General features: G+C 45.7%; 1 protein-coding gene across 7 annotated transcripts; it reads right to left on the bottom strand.

Moving 5' to 3' along the window:
- Positions 1-2600: 2600 nt before the first annotated feature.
- On the bottom strand, positions 2601-22069 carry CIDEC (cell death inducing DFFA like effector c). 7 transcript variants are annotated; one of them, XM_082204030.1, is made up of 6 exons: positions 22045-22069; positions 9699-9782; positions 8788-8896; positions 8550-8699; positions 5051-5238; positions 2601-3161 (listed from the first exon to the last, which is right to left on the bottom strand). In XM_082204030.1, exons 2-6 carry the CDS (start codon positions 9749-9751, stop codon positions 2993-2995), a joined length of 669 nt encoding a protein of 222 aa, XP_082060156.1. In that variant the 5' UTR covers positions 9752-9782; positions 22045-22069; the 3' UTR covers positions 2601-2992. The 7 variants fall into 7 exon arrangements, with proteins under 7 accessions (XP_082060156.1, XP_082060159.1, XP_082060154.1 ...); XM_082204033.1 differs by lacking the exon at positions 22045-22069 and adding an exon at positions 16390-16470; XM_082204028.1 differs by lacking the exon at positions 22045-22069 and adding an exon at positions 14366-14522.
- Between the last annotated feature and the right edge of the window lie 292 nt (positions 22070-22361).

The following is a 22361-nucleotide window of genomic DNA, read 5'->3' as shown; positions in this document are numbered from 1 at the left end:
CCTTTTCCCGGACTGCCCATCAACTCAACTGTCGGCTGCCAGCAACTGCCTAGCTTGTACAACTCTTTCTGGGAGCTTTCAAAACAAACTTGCAGAGCTTGCATTTTGCAAGCAGGGGGAAAAAACCCCAATCATTGAGCATCCTTAAAGGAAAAGGTAAAGGGACCCCTGACCATTAGGTCCAGTCGTGACCGACTCTGGGGTTGCGGCGCTCATCTCGCTTTATTGGCCGAGGAAGCCGGCATACAGCTTCCAGGTCATGTGGCCAGCATGACTAAGCCGCTTCTGGTGAACCAGAGCAGCGCACGGAAACGCCGTTTACCTTCCCGCTGGAGCAGTACCTTTTTATCTACTTGCACTTTGACGTGCTTTCGAACTGCTAGGTTGGCAGGAGCAAGGACCGAGCAACGGGAGCTCACCCTGTCGCAGGGATTCGAACTGCTGACCTTCTGATCAGCAAGTCCTAGGCTCTGTGGTTTAACCCACGGCGCCACCTGCGTCCCTTTGAGCATCCTTAAAAGGTAAAGGTAAAGGTACCCCTGCCCGTACGGGCCAGTCGTGTCCGACTCTGGGGTTGTGCGCCCATCTCACTTAAGAGGCTTGGAGCCAGCGCTGTCCGGAGACACTTCCAGGTCATGTGGCCAGCGTGACAAAGCTGCATCTGGCGAGCTAGCGCAGCACACGGAAACGCTGTTTACCTTCCCGCCAGTAAGCGGTCCCTATTTATCTACTTGCACCCGGGGGTGCTTTCGAACTGCTAGGTTGGCAGGCGCTGGGACCGAGCAACGGGAGCGCACCCCGCCGTGGGGATTCGAACCGCCAACCTTTCGATCGGCAAGCCCTAGGCGCTGAGGCTTTTACCCACAGCTCCACCCGCATGCCTTTGAGCATCCTTAAATGCCTCTAAATCAAGCAAAACAGAGCAAATGTAACTTATTTGTTTTTGTTTCTTTTTGTTTCTTTCTTTTTGGCTTAGCATGTTGGGCACATTGCACTTACCCTGACATAAATAGGTTCTATATTTCATGATATGTGCCAGAGGATAAATGCTGCACACATTTCCTAGGGGAAGAAGCTGGTGTAAGGCTGCCTCTCTAACATAGCTGGCTTCATCACTAACTTAGAGATGGAGCAATCACAGCTCTGTGTATCATGGTGCAAGGGCTAAGAGCAACAGGACCTGAACTTTTCTCCAGTTTGTCTTTTGCTAAAGCAGGACTTTTTTATGGTCTGTAAACTAAAGTCACATCCACACTGGATATGTGAAGTGTTTGGCTTTAGAATCCAGAGGACTGTAGTTTGTTAAGGGTGCTGGGAATTGTAGCTCTGTGAAGGGGTAAACTATAGTTCCCAGGGAAGTTTGGTGGGAGAAACCCTGACTGTTAAAGTGTTATAAATGTACTTTAAATGTCCAGGGTGGATGTAAGATAAAGGCAAAAAGAGGTTCCATCAATGTTTTTTGATGACCTACGACAAAAAAGTTAAAAAATGTGTTCTGTTTGTGGAAACTGCTTGAAAAAATTAATGTGCGCAGAGGTTGTTTGGGTTTTTTAATGCAACGTGATCTGCAACTGAACTTAAATGTTTAGGTAAAATGAGAAATGGAGGGAAGTGAAATATACACCCTCCTTACTTATTAGGTCAAATACAAAGTGACCACAGATGAGAAATATGAAGTGACCCATCCCTAACTCCTCCCTGATCACACCAGAGAGCAAACATTTAATGCAGGGAAATGGAGGAAGCCAATGTGTGCCCCCTCCAGATCTTGGTGGACTGCAACTCACACCACCCCCCGGAGATGAGGGGAAAATTCAGTTTGCATCTAAAACAGCATCAGATTTGCACTTCCTGCAACTTGAGAACCAACCCTGAGCTATATTGGGGAAAGCCTATGTATATATAATATGACCCCTGGTTAAGTCCAGTCAAAGGCAACTATAGGGTTGCGGCGCTCATCTTGCTTTCAGGCCAAGGGAGCCGGCATTTGTCCACAGACAGCTTTCCAGGTCATGTGGCCAGCATGACTAAATCACTTCTGGCACGACGGAACACCATGATGGAAACCAGAGCACACGGAAACACCATTTACCTTCCTGCCACAGCGGTACCTATTTTTCTACTTGCACTGGTGTGCTTTCAAACTGCTAGGTTGGCAAGATAAGGGACAGAGCGATGGGAGCTCACCCAGTCATGGGGATTTGAACTGTCGGCCTTCTGGTCAGCAAGCCCAAGAGGCTCAGTGGCTTATACCTGACAGAGATGCCCACATCCTAAATGTATGTGTGTGCACGTGTACACACATTTATGTATGAAAATAAAATGTGTGCATTAGTAAAAAAAGAAGAAGTGTTTATTAGCAGTAATTTGTACTAAAACACTGGAGAAATTCCAGGAGGATCTTTTTAAAGGAAGAAATCAGCAAATCGCTGAAGAAATATAGAGAACTGAATGTATGGATTAGGAAAGAAGCAAAACAGAGAAGTGAAATTGACAGATCCTTCCATGCCTAGTCATGGATGAAGGCCGTTGTGGACCAAAACAATCTGGAGGACACCAAGGCCACATTCACACCATACATCTGGGAGAGAAACAGGCGGTTTAAGAAAATCCTTTTTAATGCAATATTTATTAACAATGCAATACAAGCCCACGTGAACAAGACTTGCCACCATGCAGGCTAAAATCCCATATCTAAAACAAATACATGGAGGTGAAGGGGAGGCTGGGCTCTGCCCGGCAACCAGCTTCCGCCTGGGAGTTATGGCAATGATAATATCCCATTAAAGAGTAATATAAATTAGAGTGCGGTTAAATAATACAGCAGCAGTGAGACTTCCCGGATCCCCAGCAGTTTCTGCCCGAGGGCCAGGCAGGGGCGTGAATGTTCGTGCTCCTTCCTACAACACCTTAGACCTCGTGGCTACATTGTGCAGAGGATGTCAAAAGTCTCAGCATGAAAGTCAGTGTCAGGCAAGATTCTCCCCAACAATCACTGCAGCATCTTCCTGGTGGGAGGGGACTGCAGGAGGCACCGAGGCGACGCATTTTCCTCCTTTGGCTCCTCGGTGGCATCCAGCAACTGCTGCATGTAACAGGACGTGCCGAGCAACACGTGACCCGTCGCTTGCATGGTGAAGAGGGTCCAGCGTAGAGCTTCCCTGGGGGGTGGGGGAGAGAGAGAGGAGCCTTGTCAAAGATTCGGCTTGCATTCAGGTAGGATTCTGAACAGGAGAGATCTATCCATATTCTGAGCGGGTATGCACAGTGGTGGAGCAAGCCGATCGGGCACCTGGGGTGGCACGCGTGCCCTGCGCCCAGGGGCAGGGCCAGCTGCCCACGGGGCAGGGTGATCCAGGGCAGGACTCTCCACAGGGCCAGTGTGGTGTAGTGGTTAAGAGCGGTGGACTCGTAATCTGGTGAACTGGGTTCGCTTCCCTGCTCCTCCACATGCAGCTGCTGGGTGACCTTGGGCTAGTCACACTTCTCTGAAATCTCTCAGCCTCACTCACCTCACAGAGTATTTATTGTGAGGGAGAAAGGGAAAGGAGATTCTTAGCCACCTTGAGACTCCTTAAAAGTAAAGGTAAAGGGACCCCTGACCATTAGGTCTAGTCATGACCGACTCTGGGGTTGCGGCGCTCATCTCACTTTATTGGCCAAGGGAGCTGGCGTACAGCTTCCGGGTCATGTGGCCAGCATGACTAAGCCGCTTATGGTGAACCAGAGCAGCACACGGAAACACCGTTTACCTTCCCACTGGAGCAGTACCTATTTATCTACCTGCACTTTGACGTGCTTTCGAACTGCTAGGTTGGCAGGAGGAGGGACCGAGCAAAATGGGAGCTCACCCCGTCGAGAGGATTCAAACCGCCAACCTTCTGATCGCAAGTCCTAGGCTCTGTGGTTTAACCCACAGTGCCACCCGCGCCCTTTGAGACTCCTTAGGGTAGTGATAAAGTGGGATATCAAATCCAAACTCCTCTTCTCTTCTTCTTCCAAGGAGTCTGCCTGCCTCCTCCAACTCAGTCGCCCTACAGCTGAGGGGGAGGAGGCGGGCGGACCATTTGGGGCAGAGCAGAGCTTGCGGGCGCCCAAACCACCACGTCACTCCCGGGAGAGACATGTGGCTCGGGCGTGCTGCAGGCCCCACGGTGAGTGCCGCCCGACATCTTATTACCCCCCTCAGTGGTGACAGCCGGGGCAGCCCGCCCCTACCACACACCCCTTCCTCTGTCCCTGGGTATGCATGCTCAGGACCGAGTTTTATGATTCAAGGGCAAATCTATTTTTGCAACTGGGCAGGGAAGGCAATGCCACAGTCTTCAATGATTGCCCCATGCTTGATGTGGTGGCAGCGGCTATATTCCAATTAGCTACTGGTTTTCTGAAATGCTACAGGACGACAATGATTTGGCTAAAAATTGGGAAGGGGCAGTGCATTTTACTGATAGCTCAAGTGCTTCCACAAGATAATGGTCACTCGCTTTATAGTAATGTGATCTGATGTGTGGATGCAACTTGAGCCCCCTGTTAAGGGGGGGGGGGATGCAATATAAAATTGGAATCTAAAAGCAAGTTGTCTCCAAAACAGTTAATACCCACATCAATGGGTGAACCCAACTATTCCAGTTTCTAATTTATCCCAGTCTTCAGTTCTCCAAATTTCACATTATTTTGCATTTTTTAAAAGGGTCCTCATGAAAATCCATCAGTGAATTTCTTTTTATATACAGGTGCTTATTTGCAATTTTGCCCAGCATACAGATTTTTGCAATGTGATTTTCCCATTTTCAGTATTATATGCATTTTTAGGCAGACCTTACCCTAGTCATATGCTATTCCCCCCCCCTTTCTTTTTACACATTGCTTGGCTGGAGGACAGGACTACAAAAAGTGTGAATTTTGCAGAAAGACCACATTTCGGTCCACACATTTCAGTTCCAGAAGTGTGAATTAGATAGGTTTGTCTTTAATGTGAACTGTATTGAATTTCTCCTCCATCAGGTAGGTCTAATTCAGTTGAGCTGAGAGACAGACTGATACTCACATCATTATTCTCTTGGCCCCATAGCACTGTACATCATAAGACATGCTGTACGTCCCATAGAGTGTGGCCTTGACATTCAGGCAGCCAATGAAGTCCCGAGGGTCAGTCTTGTAGAGGTCAAAGGTTACACAGGCCACGTCAATCCTGCGCCGGGGCTTGTGGGACAGGGAGAGCTGGTAGCCTGCCGTCTGCCAGGAAACAAAAAGAAAAGTAGGCTTACAATAGGCCCTGTATACCTAAAAGTGTACCAGTGAAGTCTCCAAGGGCAGCCCCATATGTAAAGCATTGCAGTAGTCTAAACATGTTGTGCACATTAAAATAGCGGCAGCAGGAGTAAACATCATTTGCTTAATCCAAAGTCAGAGAAAAAATGGACCAACTTTGGCCCTAAATAGTTTCTTTTAGAAGGAATCTGCATTGCTTAGACCAATCTTTTGAGGCCTACAGGCACATTTAGTTTTTTGAGCAGCTGCAGTTGCCCCCATCACCTCTTTCTCTCTCTCCCTTTTCCACAGATCACCTCACCAAAGATGCAAAAAAGTGAACCCTTCGTTTCCCAAGTGACTTGGGAATACTTGTTTCCAGTAGAATTTGCTATGCCTCAAGAAAACACATAGAGTTGGAAGAGAAAATGGGATAGAGACTGTCACTTTTCCCAACTATAGCCATACCTCACGTTACGTCTGCTTCATGTTATGTTCTTTCAGGTTACGTCCCACGGTGACCCGGAAGTACCGGAAAGGGTTACTTCCGGGTTTCGCCGCTTGTGCATGTGCAGAAGCGAAAAATGACATCACACGCATGCGCAGAAGCAGTGAATTGCAACCCGCGCGTGCGCAGACGCGCCGCTGCGGGTTGCATTCTTTTCATGTTGCGAACGGGCCTCCGGAGCGGATCCCATTCACAACCTGAGGTACCACTGTACCTCCTTCAGCAATATGCGTTTTTCAAGGGAGAAAAAAGATAACCTCCCTCACCAGCTGTCAGGGACTGGACTGAACAGGAAGAATGGGAATTGAGCCCTCGGTATGATCAGCTCCTCTCAGAAGAGGAGGAGGAGTGGGGAATTTCGACCCCCATGTCTCCAGCAGTTTCAGGAGGAGAGGGAGACAGGGGTCATAGAAGAATCATAGAATCATAGAATCAGAGTTGGAAGAGACCACAAGGGCCATCGAGTCCAACCCCCTGCCAAGCAGGAAACACCATCAGAGCGCTCCTGACATATGGTTGTCAAGCCTCTGCTTAAAGACCTCCAAAGTAGGAGACTCCACCACACTTCTTGGCAGCAAATTCCACTGTCGAACAGCTCTTACTGTCAGGAAGTTCTTCCTAATGTTTAGGTGGAATCTTCTTTCTTGTAGTTTGGATCCATTGCTCCGTGTCCGCTTCTCTGGAGCAGCAGAAAACAACCTTTCTCCCTCCTCTATGTGACATCCTTTTATATATTTGAACATGGCTATCATATCACCCCTTAACCTCCTCCTCTCCAGGCTAAACATGCCCAGCTCCCTTAGCTGTTCCTCATAAGGCATCGTTTCCAGGCCTTTGACCATTTTGGTTGCCCTCCTCTGGACACGTTCCAGTTTGTCAGTGTCCTTCTTGAACTGTGGTGCCCAGAACTGGACACAGTACTCCAGGTGAGGTCTGACCAGAGCAGAATACAGTGGCACTATTACATTACAGATGTACAGCTGAAAGAGGAAATGCCTAGTTACGAGATAGTAGAGGAGGAGGGAGAAGTGAGAGAGCAGACAGCAGAGACCTCCCTGGAGAGTATGGGAGACCCTCCTAGAACAAGGGCTCACTGGTCCCTCTGCATTCAAGAACAGAGAAGGCAGAGGGATGTGACTCCTGTGACTTCCCATAGGTTTCCAAGATGTTGTGGGAGACGGAAGGGGAGGGACTCAGAGTAGCCAACGTCTCCTATGCGTGGAGACATGGATCCTTTGTCTTGCAACCAGATGACTGAATAAAAAGCCATAAAATACGAACAGTGTTTTCTTCTTGCGTCTGAAGCTGCTGGGGGAAGTGAGGATACTCCACGCCTGACACCAACCTCACAACTAAGGGGATAGTTGAGTGGAGGTCAGGGGAACTTTAGAGGTTTTGTGGACATTAGGAGGAAGCAGTGGCATGGGAAGGGGGTGCGGTCAGGGGGAAGCCAATCCAAGCATCCAAATTAGAATGAATAATCTGTGCACATGGTTAAAGATCTGAAGAGAGAACAAGTTTTGGGGGGAGGGGTCAAAGGGGAGGGTTAAAAAAGAAGATGGAAAAAATGTGTACTATTATCTGACAATTGATATGGGAAACTGTATATAATGTTTCATTGTAATAAATTAATTATTATTATTATTATTATTATTATTAACTATTATTTATACCCTAGCCATCTGGCTGGGTTTCCCCAGCCACTCTGGGCGGCTTCCAACAAAACACTAAAATACAATAACCTATTAAACATTAAAAGCTTCCCTAAACAGAGCTGCCTTTAGATGTCTTCTAAAAGTTTGGTAGTTATTTTTCTCTTTGACATCTGGTGGGAGGATTTCCACAGGGCGGGTGCCACTACCGAGAAGGCCCTCTGCCTGGTCCCTGTAACTTGGCATCTCGCAGCGAGGGAACTGCCAGAAGGCCCTTGGCACTGGACCTCAGCGTCTGGGCAGAACGATGGAGTTGGAGACACTCCTTCAGGTATACCCGACCAATGCCATTTATTAAATGTTTTGTTGAAATAAAAATAAATAAAGTTTAAAAAAGGAAAAAGGAAGGGGGTGCAGTGGGTGAGGGCTGCCCCAGGTGTCATCACTGAGGGGTGTGTGTGTGACAAAACGGCAAAAATATTTTTTTCAAAAGCATATAACTCCCGCACCCACCGCACACCACTTCCTAGGCCATGGCAGGAGCACGCTCCCCTCGAGTGATTTCCAGAAACCGGGAAGCATCCACCTTTGCAGGCAGAGCACAGCCTTTATGGCTAGTCGCCTTCGACAGCCCTCTCCTCCATGAATCTGCCTAATCCAGAGGCGTAGCTAGGTGAGGCAGGGGGCACTGCGCACCACACTGCGGGGCCTGCAGCATGCCTGAGCCACGCGTCTCTCCTGAGGAGGAGGTGGGAGGCGGACTGCCTGCAAGCTCCGTGCTGCTTTTTCGAGCAGCGCAAGGCTTGCGTCTGCCCACCGCCTCAGCTGCCCTACAGCTGAGAGGGAGGTTGCAGAGAGGCTCCAGGCAGCGCGCTCTGCCTTGGCTTGCCCTGCCCCCATTGGCAGCCCCCCCTGCCCCTGGCTTCAGGGCGTGCACGCCGCCCCAGGTACCCAAGCAGATAGCTACGCCACTGGGAGGAAGACCTCAGGAGTGCCAAGCTGGTGACCCTAGCTTAGACCCCGTAACACGTGAGAGATAAAGGCCTATGCACACACCCTTCAGCCTAGTAGAACATGTTCACCATGGAAACCCCTCTCCAGGTCCTACCAGCAGAGGGCTTAGCCCACTGGCTCACCTTGGCTGGGCGCCATGTCTGTCCTTTGGTCAACACCAGCAAGACCGTCCCATCCTCCAGAGTCTGGAAGAACTCCTCTGTCTCAACGGTGGTGCCATCTTCATCCAGGACAATGGAGATATTGCCTGCTAAGAGTAGAGCACTGCGCACCTAGAGAGAAAGCACCGGGTTCAAATTCCACCTGTCCCCTCGACCCATCCCACCTTGCTCCTGGCAGAGGGATCCTAGAATCGCTCACCTTCTCATGGAGATCCCTCAGGCTGTCGGCCATGATCCCCTTGCGGACGGTGCGGTCGCAGTTGCTGACTCGGTAAGGCCGGGCTTGAGGAGCGTTGGCTGACACACACCTGGATGGATGGAATATGGAATCCATCAAATGTTGGTTTCTCAGTTGGTTCCCCATTTTTAAGGGCTACTGATTACCTCACCGCACCGGTTGGAGGTTACTGAATGATAGCCAATGTTTGTTGTACTCAGAGTAGACCTATTAAACTGAATGGGCACGACTAACTTGAGTGCATTCATTCCAGTGGATCTACTCCAAGCAAAGCTTAGAACCCATCATGTAAATCACCTTGACTTGGTTGTTTAGAAGGCAATTAATAAGTTGATGGACTACGCCGAATTGGCAAAAGTGACGGGAAAAATCAGAAACCAGGAAGATGAAAACTTTAATATGGAATGGGCAAAATTTATAATTTATCTTGGAGAACACTGTAAACAATTAAAAACATTGGCAGGATTGTAACAATGCTTGTAATGTAACAAGAACTAAGGATATGATGGAGGTTTTCAAAAAGAAAAATGGAGGATAATATAAGATGCAACGGAAAGAGGCTAACAAGGGGGGGGGGAGTCCAAGGATTCAGAGAATCCTATATTTTTGTGATGTTAACTCATATTTGAATGTAAACTTTAATTGTAAAACACACGCACACACACACACACACACACACACATATATATATATGGCAATTAATAAGTTGATGGTAATATTGTGAAGGAGGAGGAGGAAGTTAAAGTCATCACGAATATTCACCAGCATTTTAGCATGCATTTATTATTACATTTATAGCCCCCCTGCCTGCTCAAGGCAGTCATAGCTGACCACCCTCAGTCGCAAGGACTTACTTGGTCGCAGGTACTTACTTGGTGAGGGACCGAGGGGAAAGCAAGCACAGAGACTTCTTTGCGTAGTCCATCCTTGAGAAAGGGTGAAGTTTTTGGTCCAAACTGCAGGGAGAGAGAAAGCTTGGTTAATATGATTCTGTAGGAAGCTGCCTCTCATGGGCATCTTTTAAGCTTGGTATTAAGCTCGGGGGTTGAAGATTGGGGAGGGAAAGAGCCTTCGAACAGCTCTTAACAAAACATAGCTCCCAGAATCCTTTCTGGAAAGCCATGACTGTGGGTCATCATACTGTTAGATGACGGACAGGTGGATGGTCCTGCCCACCTGTCAAACGTGGCCCACAGGGATGGGGAGATAAAGGCGTGACTCTCCAGGCAAAAGAGGTCCGCCATCTCTGTATCAAAATATTATTTGGGCCATCCAAGGGAAAACAGATAAATATGAAAATCAGTAGACCTAACATTCATATTAATACAGGACGTCAATTTGAAAAGCAATTCTTCTCCAACATAAGGTGTTGGCCAACCCAGCGACCTTTTGTTTCAGCAAGTACAGTGGTACCTTGGGTTAAGAACTTAATTCATTCCGAAGGCCTGTTCTTAATCTGAAACTGTTCTTAACCTGAAGCACCACTTTAGCTAATGGGGCCTCCTGCTGCCGCTGCTGCCACCCAATTTCTGTTCTCATCCTGAAGCAAAGTTCTTAACCCGAGGTACTATTTCTGGGTTAGCGGAGTCTGTAACCTGAAGCGTATGTAACACGAGGTATCACTGTACACAAGATGGTAAATCCAAAGAGGGAGATCTCAGTCAGAGCAGCAGGAAAAATAGAGTAATAGAGTGGTACCTCGATCCCGAACGGAACGTAAGACGCGACAGCGCGTCTGTGCATGCACGGGTCGCATTTCGCTGCTTCTGCGCATGTCATTTTGACCATCTGCGCATGCGTGAGCAGCGAAACCCAGAAGTAACGTGCTCCGTTACTTCTGGGTTGCCGCAGAGCGCAACCCGAAAGTGCTCAACCTGAAGCGTATTTATCCTGAGGTATGACTGTATAAGGAAAGAAACCAAGGCCAATCCAGTGTTTTAGTGGGGCAGGTTTTTAGAGTGTAGTGTTCAAAAGAATGCAGCAATTAGACCTTCCCAGTTGAAAGACAGCCTGCTATGCCCCTAACTTTGCACCCCCAATTAACCTGCGCATTCCAGAAGGAGAAGATTATTGGTATAGCAAAGAGTTCTCACCAATTGCAGAAAGGCCGTGGAAGTCTCATGATAAGGCAGTTCATAAATTGGGGTGGTTGGGGAGGGAAGGGACATGATGTTCCAGCCCCAAGTAGAAATGTTGGCAGCTGCCCTATAATGAGTCAGACCAGCAGTTCATCAAGCTTAGTGTTGTCTACACTGACTGGCAGCTGTTCTCAAGGGTTTCAGGCAGGGAATATTCAATCCTGAATGCAAAGCAGATGCTCTACCATTGAGCTACAACCCTTTGACTAAGAATAAATCAAGATTCTAGTCCTTATGGTTCTATAAAAAAACCCAACAGAAATGAAGTAAACAGGAAGCTGCCTGGTACTGGGTTAGCCCATTGGCCCATCTAGTTCAGTGTTGTCTACACTGACTGGCAGCAGCTTTCCAGGGTTTCAGGCAGGGGACATTCCCAGCCCCAACTGTTTATTTGTATGTAGCTGAAGCTCAGAATAAAATACACAGTTTCGCAAAACTTACCGGGAGAATAAGAAATCAAGATAAAAAACTTTTTATAAAATAATGGAAATGGTTTATTGAATGTTTACAGATAAATTATAAACAGATAAAAATGCTGGCAGGGTTATTGTACTAACCTGCAGTATATTTTGAAAGAAAATAAATAAATGAGTAAGTTAATGAGTAATTTGGATATGCAGAAGATATTAAAAATAATTTTAAGGCACCACAGAAAGAGGGGGAAGGAAGTTTTAAAATGTCAAAATGATTCTAAAATCAGTGAAATGTATATATCTGAAAAGTATTTCCTTTAAAAAAGAAGAAGAATAAAATACACAGTTAAAATAGTGGTTAAAATCAGGCAATCTGGCAGAGAAAGAGTTTGCTCCCCTGAAAAAAATTAACTCAGTACCCCTCCCAACTTTCGTTGCTCTAAAGACAGAACGGGCCACTTTTTCAGAAAGGGGGGGGGAATGCAGACAGATGGACCTGTTCCTTAATAAAAAGTTAATCAGATACCCAATCGATCTGTCAATCGACTGACTTAAAATCTTTGAACAGGGCTGCCTATAGGCCCCTGTAGACTGTGCAAACCAGTAAGTACTGGGGTGAATCTTCCGGCACACAACCTACATGGAGAGACTTGAGGATTGAACCTGTTGTACAAAGCAGATGCTCTATTTCCCAGTAAGCTATAAAACCCGTTCCCCAAAAATAAACTTTCTAGTCCTTAAGGTTAAAAAGAAAAGACCTGAATGAAATAGGAATCTGCCTGATCTGGAGATGACAGGATTCGAACCTGGGACCCTTCTGCATGCAAGGCAGATGCTCTGCCTCTGAGCTTCTTCACCTTAATAATATAACTGGCTCTGCTGTCTGGCATGAGGCTGACAGACAACCCAAAGTCAAGCAACGCCCGTGGCCTTTTACTTACTTTCACCAGCTGCTCTGCTCTGCCAGCGCTACTGGATTTTGTCCCAGTGCCCTCTCTGTTTATAGAAGCAAAGAACCTTGTCTGCCCTTTGAACAGGGACAGGGTGGGGCTGCCAAAAGGGACAGAGTGTCTGCCAGCCTCACCAGTCCAGTTGCGTCAGGTGGCAAGGAACAGCAGCGGTTGGGCAATCGGGCCAGATTGCTGGGCACTGAGCAGCGTCACCCAATTCGGGGGGGGGGGGAGAAAGGAGAGTCATCACGCTGACTCAGATCCTGTTATGACAACAAAGCCTGAATGAATAAATGAATGAATGAACCAACCACTGGCCCGTCTAGCTCAGTAATGTCTACACTGACTGGCAGCAGCTCTCCAGGGTTTCATGCAAGGAGTCTCTGTCAGCCCCACCTGATGGGACCTTCTACATGCGAATTCTGATGCTCCAATTCATAGCATAAAATAAGTTCCTCGTGGTTCTAAAATAAAGGGGTGATTTTAAATTAGAAGCCCTTGGCCCATCAAGCTCATTAATGTCTACACTGACTGGCAGCGGCTCTCCGGGGCTTCAGGCAGGGGGGTGCTCCCAGGCATAGCTGCAGATTGAACCTAGGACATTGAACAAAGCAGATGTTCAACCATTAGGTTATGGCCCTTCTAAAAACAAAGCAAGATTCTAGTCCTCATGCTTCAGAATAAAGGGATGATTTAAGCGAGAAACTGCTTTATACCAAGTCCAACCATTGGACTGTTTAGCTGAGTGTTGTCTACAAGGGCTAGGAGAGGCTGTCCGGGGTTTGAGGCAGGGGGTCCCTCCCAGCCCCACCTGGGGATTGATCCTGGAACCTTCTTTGTGCAAAGTAGATGCTCTGCCACTGAGCTATAACCCTTTCCCTAGGAAAAGGAGGAATCCTAAGGTCATATAGGGCTTATTCCTCCGCTCTTTCCAGGCACAGCCCATGCTTTAAAGATCCATGTCTAAGCATCCTTTTTTTTCCCTCTCCAGAAATTTCCAATGAAACCCTGCTCTTTAAAGCTCAATCGGAGCAAATTGCAGTCTGCAGACAACTCAAATTGACGTTTGTTCTGACTGAGCACTAAAGAGTGGGTTTTCCTGGGCAAACCAACCAACCAGTCTGACATGGAGCTTTTAAGCACAGGCCTGTGCCTGGAAAAAGCAGGGCAAAAGCTAAATGTGGATAATCCCTTAGTCCAGAACTGTGGCACAAATTACCCGAGCGGCCATTCCTGCACTTGGCTACACAGCATATCTGGAGTCCCAGAGCTGAGGAGAGCTACAAAATCACAGAGGAGAGGTGAGACCGGATGGAGCCAGTTGCCCATTTTCCCAGTCCTAAATTCAGCCCTCCACATTCTCATCTCAGTTTGCAATGGGGGGGGGGGAATCATCATGAAGATTCACCAGCATTTTCGTGCCAACTTCTGTTAATATGCACATTATTGTAGGCAAAGCATTATTGTATGCAATGGGGAACATTATTGTATAAAACTCTCCTAAAGCAATTTAAAATGCTATTTCCACTAATATTGCATTTGCGCGCATGCACACACACACACACACACACACAATTTATCACAGCATGTGCCTTTTTGTACTTATTCCTAGGCTGAAGAATCACATTGCAAAATTCAGAGGCGGGCGAATTTCAAAGGGCAGCTATGTCTTGCATAGCATATTAATTTGGAAACTGAGCTGCAGAAGTTTGCTTTCAAATGCAAACTGGATTAAACCTCCCCTGCCAGGAATCAGTAGTGCAAAAGCACTGCCCCTGCCCCTGAGCACAGTTTGCCCACAAAAACCTAGATTCAGTCCTGCACATTATCATCTGAAGTTGCGGCGGATCATAGAGTTAGTTGGAAGGGACCCAAGGATCATCTAGTCCAACCCCCTGAAAGGCAGGAATCACAACTAAAGAATCCTTGATAGATGGCCATCTGACCTCTGTTTAAAAACCTCCATTGAAGGAGAGTCCACTGCCTTCGCTATAAGATTGTTAAGTCTAAAACGGGCTACCTGCCCTACGGTCCTTACCTGCAGTCTCAGGTTGGTACAGTGTGCAGACTGAGAGTTCTTCCCTCACCAGCTCCTTGCAAGAATGAGGCTTCTGTTTACACCCCAGAAAGCTGAATGCCCATCTCCAGATTACTAGAGCCAACCATTGGCTTTGACTTCAATATCCCTTCTCCACCTTCAAGACGTCAGCTCTTTCCTTCCCCGTCACAAGATGGCCGTGAACTCTGTACTCCTCAAACTTTAGCACAGATGCCATCACGTGTTCACTGTCTCTATTCTCCCCGGTTTAGCAACAACTCTCTTCCGCTAGCATCTTTTTTAAAAAAAAGTTTAATTAGGGTTTATAAAGAGAAATACAAAACTTCAAAGGTCTTTTTTTTGCCCAGCGTTAATCTGATTAAGATCCCATGATGAAAAAGAGAAAGAAAAAAAAGTTACAGAAATAAGAAAAGAGCTTAAAAGAGGAGATAGAAAAGATAAGGTTCAGAGAACTTCCAATTCTTAATCTGTCCACTGTATGTAAACATATTGATTGGCAGCTGCCTTTTAAAAAATAAAATAAAAATAAAGGAAGAGTATATAAAGGCCTTAACAGCTTGGGACCAGTCTGCCTGAGAGATCACCTTACTTTGTAACCACTTCAACCGGTGGAACTGGCGCAATGACTGGTGCCACATACCGTATTTTTCGCTCTATAAGACGCACCAGACGACAAGACGCACCTAGTTTTTGGAGGAGGAAAACAAGAAAAAAAATATTCTGACTCTCAGAAGCCAGAACAGCAAGAGGGATCGCTGCGCAGTGAAAGCAGCGATCCCTCTTGCTGTTCTGGCTTCTGGGATAGCTGCGCAGCCTGCATTCGCTCCATAAGACGCACACACATTTCCCCTTACTTTTTAGGAGGAAAAAAGTGAGTCTTATAGAGTAAAAAATACGGTAATACCTGTTCCGCAGTTGTAAGCAATGCATATTTTAGTGTGGCAGCACCTACATTTTGGAAGTCCCTGCCTATTGAGAGCAGGCAGGGGCCTTCACTGTCCTCTTTTTGGTGCCTGCCAAAACATTCCTCTTTAGAAAAGCCTAGCCAGAGCTTTGTGAAGTTGACGCGCGTTTTCGTCTCTTGTTCTTTTAACTTTTTGGAAGTCTGTATTATCGTTGCTATTTTTTTCTTATTGAGAATACAATTGTTTTCTCTTTCTTGCAAACTGCTTTGAGGTTCTCCTTCTTCTTACAATCCGACAGTGCATGCGTTTTATGAAATAAATAAAATAAATGAAACTCCACGACGAATAAGAGTACAGAATGCAGTGCTGGAACTGCAGCTCTTGTGCTAAGAACTAATAGCAAGTTTCTGGTCCTCACGGTTGAAAGAGATGCACTCATGCTTCCAAGGGTATTACCTCCCCATGTCCCAGAAGGTTTTGAGCAGTTTGGTGGCCAAAGCCCCAGCATTCCGCCCAATGTGTGACCACCAATACATGAGTTCTGCAAATTTCATGCGCTATACAGATCATCACCATTGCTGTCAACTTTTCCCTTTTCTTGCAAGGAATCCTATTCAGAATAAGGGAATTTCCCTTTAAAAAAGAGATACGTTGACAGCTATGATCATCACACATATACAACCCCTGGATAAGGTTACCACCAGGTTGTTGGAAATACCTAATTGCAAGAAGCAGAAGCAGTAGCACAGAGGTTGAAGATAACAAATGCTAAAATAATTCAGGATGTGTATGACTCAAAGACATCCAATGCATACTGTAGCTTAAAATTGAATTTAAAGTTGTGCATCGTGTGGGAAGGCGGATAGGGAGAAGTCATGCCCCGCTCCTCTTCTCATAATCCCAGAGCTCAGAGGCATCCAATGAGACTGAACGCAGGAAAACCTAGGTCAGAGAAAAAGTTTTCTGAACACAGCACCTAGCAAGGAGGATGGGATTTGTTCCCACGAGATGTTGCAATGGCCACCAAGTCAGGTGGGTTTCCAAGAGGTTTAGATAAGTCATGGAGGAGAATAACGTTCTCAGGATGCCTCCGGGTACCTGTCGCTGGGAACTGCAAGGAGTTAAAGAGTGCTGTTGTGCTCGGGTCCCATATGTGAATTTACTGGAGGCATCTAGCTGGTCACTGAAGAACAGGATGCCAGACTAGATGGGCGTTTGACCTGACCAGGTAAGGTTCTTATATTCTTATGGAATTGCATTTGAGTCCAATCACACAGATGATAATAAAATTTATTGTTGTTGTTGTTGTTGTTGTTGTTGTTGTTGTTGTAAATATATTTATACCCCGCCCATCTGGCTGGGTTCCCCCAGCCACTCTGGGTGGCTCCCAACAGAATATTAAAAACACAATAAAGCACCAAACATTAAAAACTTCCCTAAACAGGGCTGCCTGCAGATGTCTTCTAAAAGTCAGATAGTTGTTTATTTCCTTGACATCTGATGGGAGGGCGTTCCACAGGGCGGGCACCACTACCAAGAAGGCCCTCTGCCTTGTTCCCTGTAACCTCACTTCTCGCAGGGAGGGAACTGCAAGAAGGCCCTCAGAGCTGGACCTCAGTGTCTGGGCTGAATGATGGGGGTGGAGACGCTCCTTCAAGTATACTGGGCCGAGGTTGTTTAGGGCTTTAAAGGTCAGCACCAACACTTTGAATTGGGCTTGGAAACGTACAGAGCACAGCTGAATGATTATATCTAGTATAATGGTCAGTGAACATGTCACTATAAAAACAAATGAATAGTTCTGCTGGATCAGGCATGTACAACCCATCTGGTCCAGAATCCTGTTCATTGGCCAACCAGATGCCTGTGGGAAACCGGCAAGCAGGACCCGAGTGCAACAGCTGTCTCCCAACTTCCGATTCCCAATACAGTGTTACCTCGGGTTACAGAAGCTTCAGGTTACAGACTCCGCTAACCCAGAAATAGTACCTCGGGCTAAGAACTTTGCTTCAGGGGACTTCCGGGTTAGCGCCATCGGCAATGGCGGAGTTCCTCTGACCGAGAGGAACCCGCTCCGCGAAAATCGGGTCTTGCCACCACGGCGCTAAGACCCCTCAAAAATCCCAGGCGGAGGAAGCCTGGGAACGTGGGATTTGGCTGACACCAAGAGCGCCTCCCCTACTCGCAGGGAAACCCTTTTTCGGGGATCCGAAGCAAAGTGGGGTGAGTGGCGCGGTGTTTTGAATCGACCGCTACTTTTACGGAGTGAAGCTGTACAGCCGTTGCAGGAGAGCGCTGACCTTTCCCTGTGGACAATTGGACTCTAAACAACTACCCGTGAGTAGAACGGAAAATTGGACTACGAAACATTTTAATTTGGCACCGAAGCGGGAAGGTTCTAAACAGGAAGTCCGCCTTCCACTTTTGTAAATAGATTGAAGCAAACATTTTGCAAGCTAAAGTCTGGAAAGTCGAATATAAAGGACTAAATTTCCTTAAGTTAAAACCACCAAAACCCCTCTTGGAAGCAGGAGAAGAGAGGGGGACTCTTAGATTGTTTAAGCCTGCAGGAGAGAGAGTAAAGAAAGATAAATTTCCACCGTCTTAAACCTGGGAATGGGGTGTCAGAGACAGAAATTTTTGGGGAAGTTCATTGACTGTGAATGGAACGTCTTTTGACAGATAGTTAAAAAAGAGAAACATATTGATCCCAATGTTGCCTTTTGCATCCAAAAGAAACAAAATATTTGAAAAATGAAAGTAATTTTCTTTTGTTGGACCTGCTTTTAAAAGATGGATACAAATTGAAATTGTCTCCTCTAGAGGGAGCTTGTTAAACTGTTGCTGGAGTCGATCTGGGGAATTTCACAGCTGTGGAGATTAAGGATCGTGAGACCAGACTCTGACCTTGGATAAGAATGTGTTTAGAAGAAGTTTTGGTCCTTGCCCTTTGTAAGACAAGCGCTTTGTTGGAGCAGCTGCATGAGAAGATGGATTTGATGACTGTTGCAGTCAATAATTTTGGACAAACAGTGAATACTCATATAGAAACTATTCAGGAACCAACCCAGGAATCTGTTTTGACAGGGCAAGTGCAAGTGCAGAAGATAATGGAGGAGGTTGTTGTTGAACCTCAAGTAACACAAATGGAGAGACCTGAGGCCCTGCAGTAGCATAAGCTGCTGTTTTTGAAGACTGAACCTGGAGAAAGTCTTGGCTTGGTATTGTTTGGCTTGGAGATGGGAAGTGGGTTGGATCCCCCTAGGCAGGGATGTTTTGGCTTTTGGGATTTGGTTTTGGGCAGGGGGGGTCTGGAGTTGTGGGGGCTCTTAACTTTGGAGGGACTTTGAAACATGCCTTTAAATACTTTCTGGATTACAGTGCTGACTGTGGAGAATGGGCTGACCTGTCGAGGGGGGACGGAGATATTGTTGGGTTGGAGTCTCCCCGAGACCTACTCCTCAATGAGAAAGGAAAGAAATTAAGAACAACAAAAGACAAAGTAAAGTGCAGGTATAAACAAGAAGAAGATCTGCAGAAGGGACATGGAAAAGACTTAAGAGCCTCGGACACAAGATCACCAGGTTGATGGACTAGATGGAATGGATAGAAAGGACTGACATAACCCGAAACCAGGAAGAAGAGACGCTGGATGAAGATTGAAAGAAAGTTTTTAAAAATTTATTTTGAGAATTAGTGTAAAATTAATGAGTGTTAGGGAAAATGTTGGAATGAAACTATTTGGCTTTAGTAGAAATGATATAAGGAGTTATGTACAAATAAGTTTTAAGTTTTAAGTTTTATGGTAAGATAAGGTTAAAATAAATTAAGGTAAATTTAATGACAGAATATAGTGAAAGATGGAAAGGATTTGCTGAGTTAATTAATAGGTTACTGTTATACAACAAAAATTGAGAAAGATGGAAAGAATTTGCTGAAATAATTAAACTAGAATACAAAAAGGGAGGTGTGAGGAGGTCAATGAAACAAGTAAATGAAAGATAATGATATGGAATATTGGATGTGTGTTTTAATGTTATTGTTCTTTTTTGCTATATTGTTGTATTGTTTTTTATGTTTTTTCTTTTTATATATTATGTCCTGTTAAATTTTTTGCTGTTTTCTTTTCTTCTTTTTTCTGTAATTTTTAAACTTCTAATAAATATCATTTAAAAAAAAAGAACTTTGCTTCAGGATGAGAACAGAAATCGTGCTCCGGCAGCGCGGCAGCAGCAGGAGGCCCCATTAGCTAAAGTGGTGCTTCAGGTTAAAAACAGTTTCAGGTTAAATACGGACCTCCGGAACGAATTAAGTACTTAACCCGAGGTACCACTGTAACTGATATTCAGAAGCATGCTGCCTCCTACAGTCAAGGTGGAATATAGCCTTCTCCTCCAATGGTTCAGTGCAATTGTGGAATGCTCTCACCAGGCAAACTCACCAAGCTCCTTCATTACATATCTTTGGGTGCCAGGCAAAAATGTATTTTTTTAATAACCAGGGCTTTGGCTGATTAAATCTATGACCTTTTAAATGTGGTTGTGGGAGGAGGGTTTGTATGTGTGTGTTTCGTGTTCTTGTTTTGTACTGTTAGGTTGTGAACCGCCATGTGATCTTCGGATAAAGGGTGATATACCAACAAAGAATAATACAGTGGTACCTCTGGTTACGTACTTAATTCGCTCCGGAGGTCCGTTCTTAAGCTGAAACTGTTCTTAACCTGAAGCAAGCCATACATTCAGCGGCCAAAATAGGAAAGGAGATCAACCGAGGCCTAGAGACGTCCTTGCGTCAACTAGCCCACAGACTTGCAAACTTCAAAGTTACCAACTTCCATAAATAATTTTTATTATTATTATTATTTCAGTACACCAAAGTTTCTATATAAGACTACCTTAAAAGCAATTATAAAGTAAATGTCACAGTCATTGTAAGTAAATGTTAAAACACAGCAAGCTTGCTAAATCATACAAATTCCGTAACACAAATCAAGGCACTATAAAAAGGGCATATAATCGATAAGGCGGGGGAGGGGGACATTAAGTCATTCTTTTGAGTTCTCTAAAGGGCAAGTGGAGAATACAGAAAAGCTAGAAATGGAAATTTTTAGCTTTCAAAAAGTGGGCGGCACTTTGTCCTGGATCTCAGGCAAGTCAATCAAATTTTAAAAAACAGAAAAAGCTCAGGAACTTTCAGGATGTCCCAGTTTTTACCTTTTTGAAATATGGGAACCCTAGGTCAGTCAGATTATTGTGTTTTAGCAGACAGCCATTTTACACATGAAAAATATTATTATTATTATTATTATTATTATTATTATTATTAAGATTGACATTTGTGCTCCTTGACTTTTAAAGGATAAATGCTTTCCCAGCGAGTCATCAGAGCTGAAACCCAATAACATTTACAGGACACCATGCTGATTTCTGCTAGGCTCAGAGGTTGCAACTAACCCATGTTCAGGCTGCAAACCCCATCCATGACTAAATAAGGATTTGAACCCAGGCCTCCCCTGTCCTGGTCTGCCACTACACCACATAATAAGCATAGGGAGCCATGTTGGTCCACAACAACAAGCTCTAAAGTTCACAGTACGGCAATATAGAACCAGTATGGCCTAGTGGTTAGGGCATAGGACCTAGGAAACCAGGGTTCAAATTTCCACTCAGCCAAGAAGGCTCTCTTAAGCCAATTGCTACCTCCCAGCCTAGCCAACCTGTTTTTGTGGGGATTAAAATGAGGAAGCGGAGAACCATTTAAGCCACCTGGAACTCCTTGGAGGAAAAGATGGGCTATAAAATGCAGTAAACAAAATAATTATAACAAAAATAATTGAGGGTTTTTAGGGCCAATAGTTAGAGCTTCCTCGCGAGTGGAACAGATGCAGGCAGTTATAAGAATTCTAAGGTCTCAAATATAGATTAAATGTTCATAAATGTACAAGGCAAACACATACATAAGTATATAAACCATGTGTCTGAAGTAGTACAGGAGAGCAATCCTGAAGCCAGTTTGACTCTCCCAAATTGACCTCAAATATTTCACTGCAGGGAGGAAGGAAATGGGGGAAAGCCTTCCCATTGTCTTTTCAGTTATAAATCCTGTCTTAAGAGTGTATTTGTGTATGAATAGGGTGAGCCTGTGACCTGGGACTCAGGAACTAAAGTATGAACCAGCACAAAAGAATGACCAGGCTGCCCAGGTAATGCAATCAATGAGCATTAGCAGGTATCCTGGCAGACAGGATTTCTGCTGTAGACCGCCTCCTTCTGTGATGTATGTAGGATGTTTTAGGGAGGTGGTCTTGAGCTACAGGGTGGGCAATTTCAAAAGTCTATATAAGGGTTTGTGCACCATTGTTCAGGGTTCTCCTCCCTCATGCGTGTGGTGAGTGGGGACCCTGTTGCAACAGTTTAATAAAGATCAGGCTTACTAGCCACTTTGCTTCTCAATATTCTCCGGTTGGCCTCTGTTATTTTCCCTTCCGATAGGGGACCCACTTAAGGACTCTATATGCGCTCTTGGATACCCCATAAAGGAAAAGGAGCAGTCCCCCCCCCCCTTATAACAAGGCAAAGGATTGCGGCCTTATTAAAGTTCTGGCAACCAGCCCCCAATTTTTTTAGCAACAAGCCCAGAAGTCAAAAGAAAAGCTTCTTTGTGGTCAGGAAGCAACAATAAGAACAAGAGGTCACTAGAGCTTAGCAAACCCACAAACCACCATGACTCAGTCACAGCCTTTCAGTCACTTACCGGGCTTCCTGGTCCCAGGCAGAGAATATTTTGCTGATTACTTTCTAGGACAGAGGCTTGGCTTATATACCTGGACAAATCCCGCCTCCTCCAAGTTAAACCAGCCTCCCATCCTATAGAGACAAGCACTCTGGGGCGGGGCAAAAGCAAGTTTGGCTCAAAGTGGAAATGATTACTCCGAACTCTGTTTCCACACAGATATGTCAGGATCAAGCCCCTTTGGGAAGGCAGCTCAACTCTCCTCCAGTGGGAAGGAAGGAGCAGATTAAAGCTGTGAGCAGGAGATGTTCTCTGCCTTCTTCAGATGCAGAGGGGTC

This window comes from Podarcis vaucheri (assembly GCF_965113315.1).
Source record: "Podarcis vaucheri genome assembly, chromosome: 16".
Lineage (NCBI taxonomy): Eukaryota > Metazoa > Chordata > Lepidosauria > Squamata > Lacertidae > Podarcis > Podarcis vaucheri.
This window is presented reverse-complemented; position numbering and strand designations above follow the sequence as displayed.

Excerpts from the sequence above, each read along its gene's own strand:
- CIDEC (XM_082204030.1), bottom strand. The coding sequence starts at position 9,751 with ATGGACTACGCAAAGAAGTCTCTGTGCTTGCTTTCCCCTCGGTCCCTC. Across the intron at positions 8,700-8,787 it reads TGAGGGATCTCCATGAGAAG|GTGCGCAGTGCTCTACTCTT; the intron begins GTGAGCGATTCT and ends CTTTCTCTCTAG. Across the intron at positions 3,162-5,050 it reads GGGGCCAAGAGAATAATGAT|GGAAGCTCTACGCTGGACCC; the intron begins GTGAGTATCAGT and ends CCCACCCCCCAG.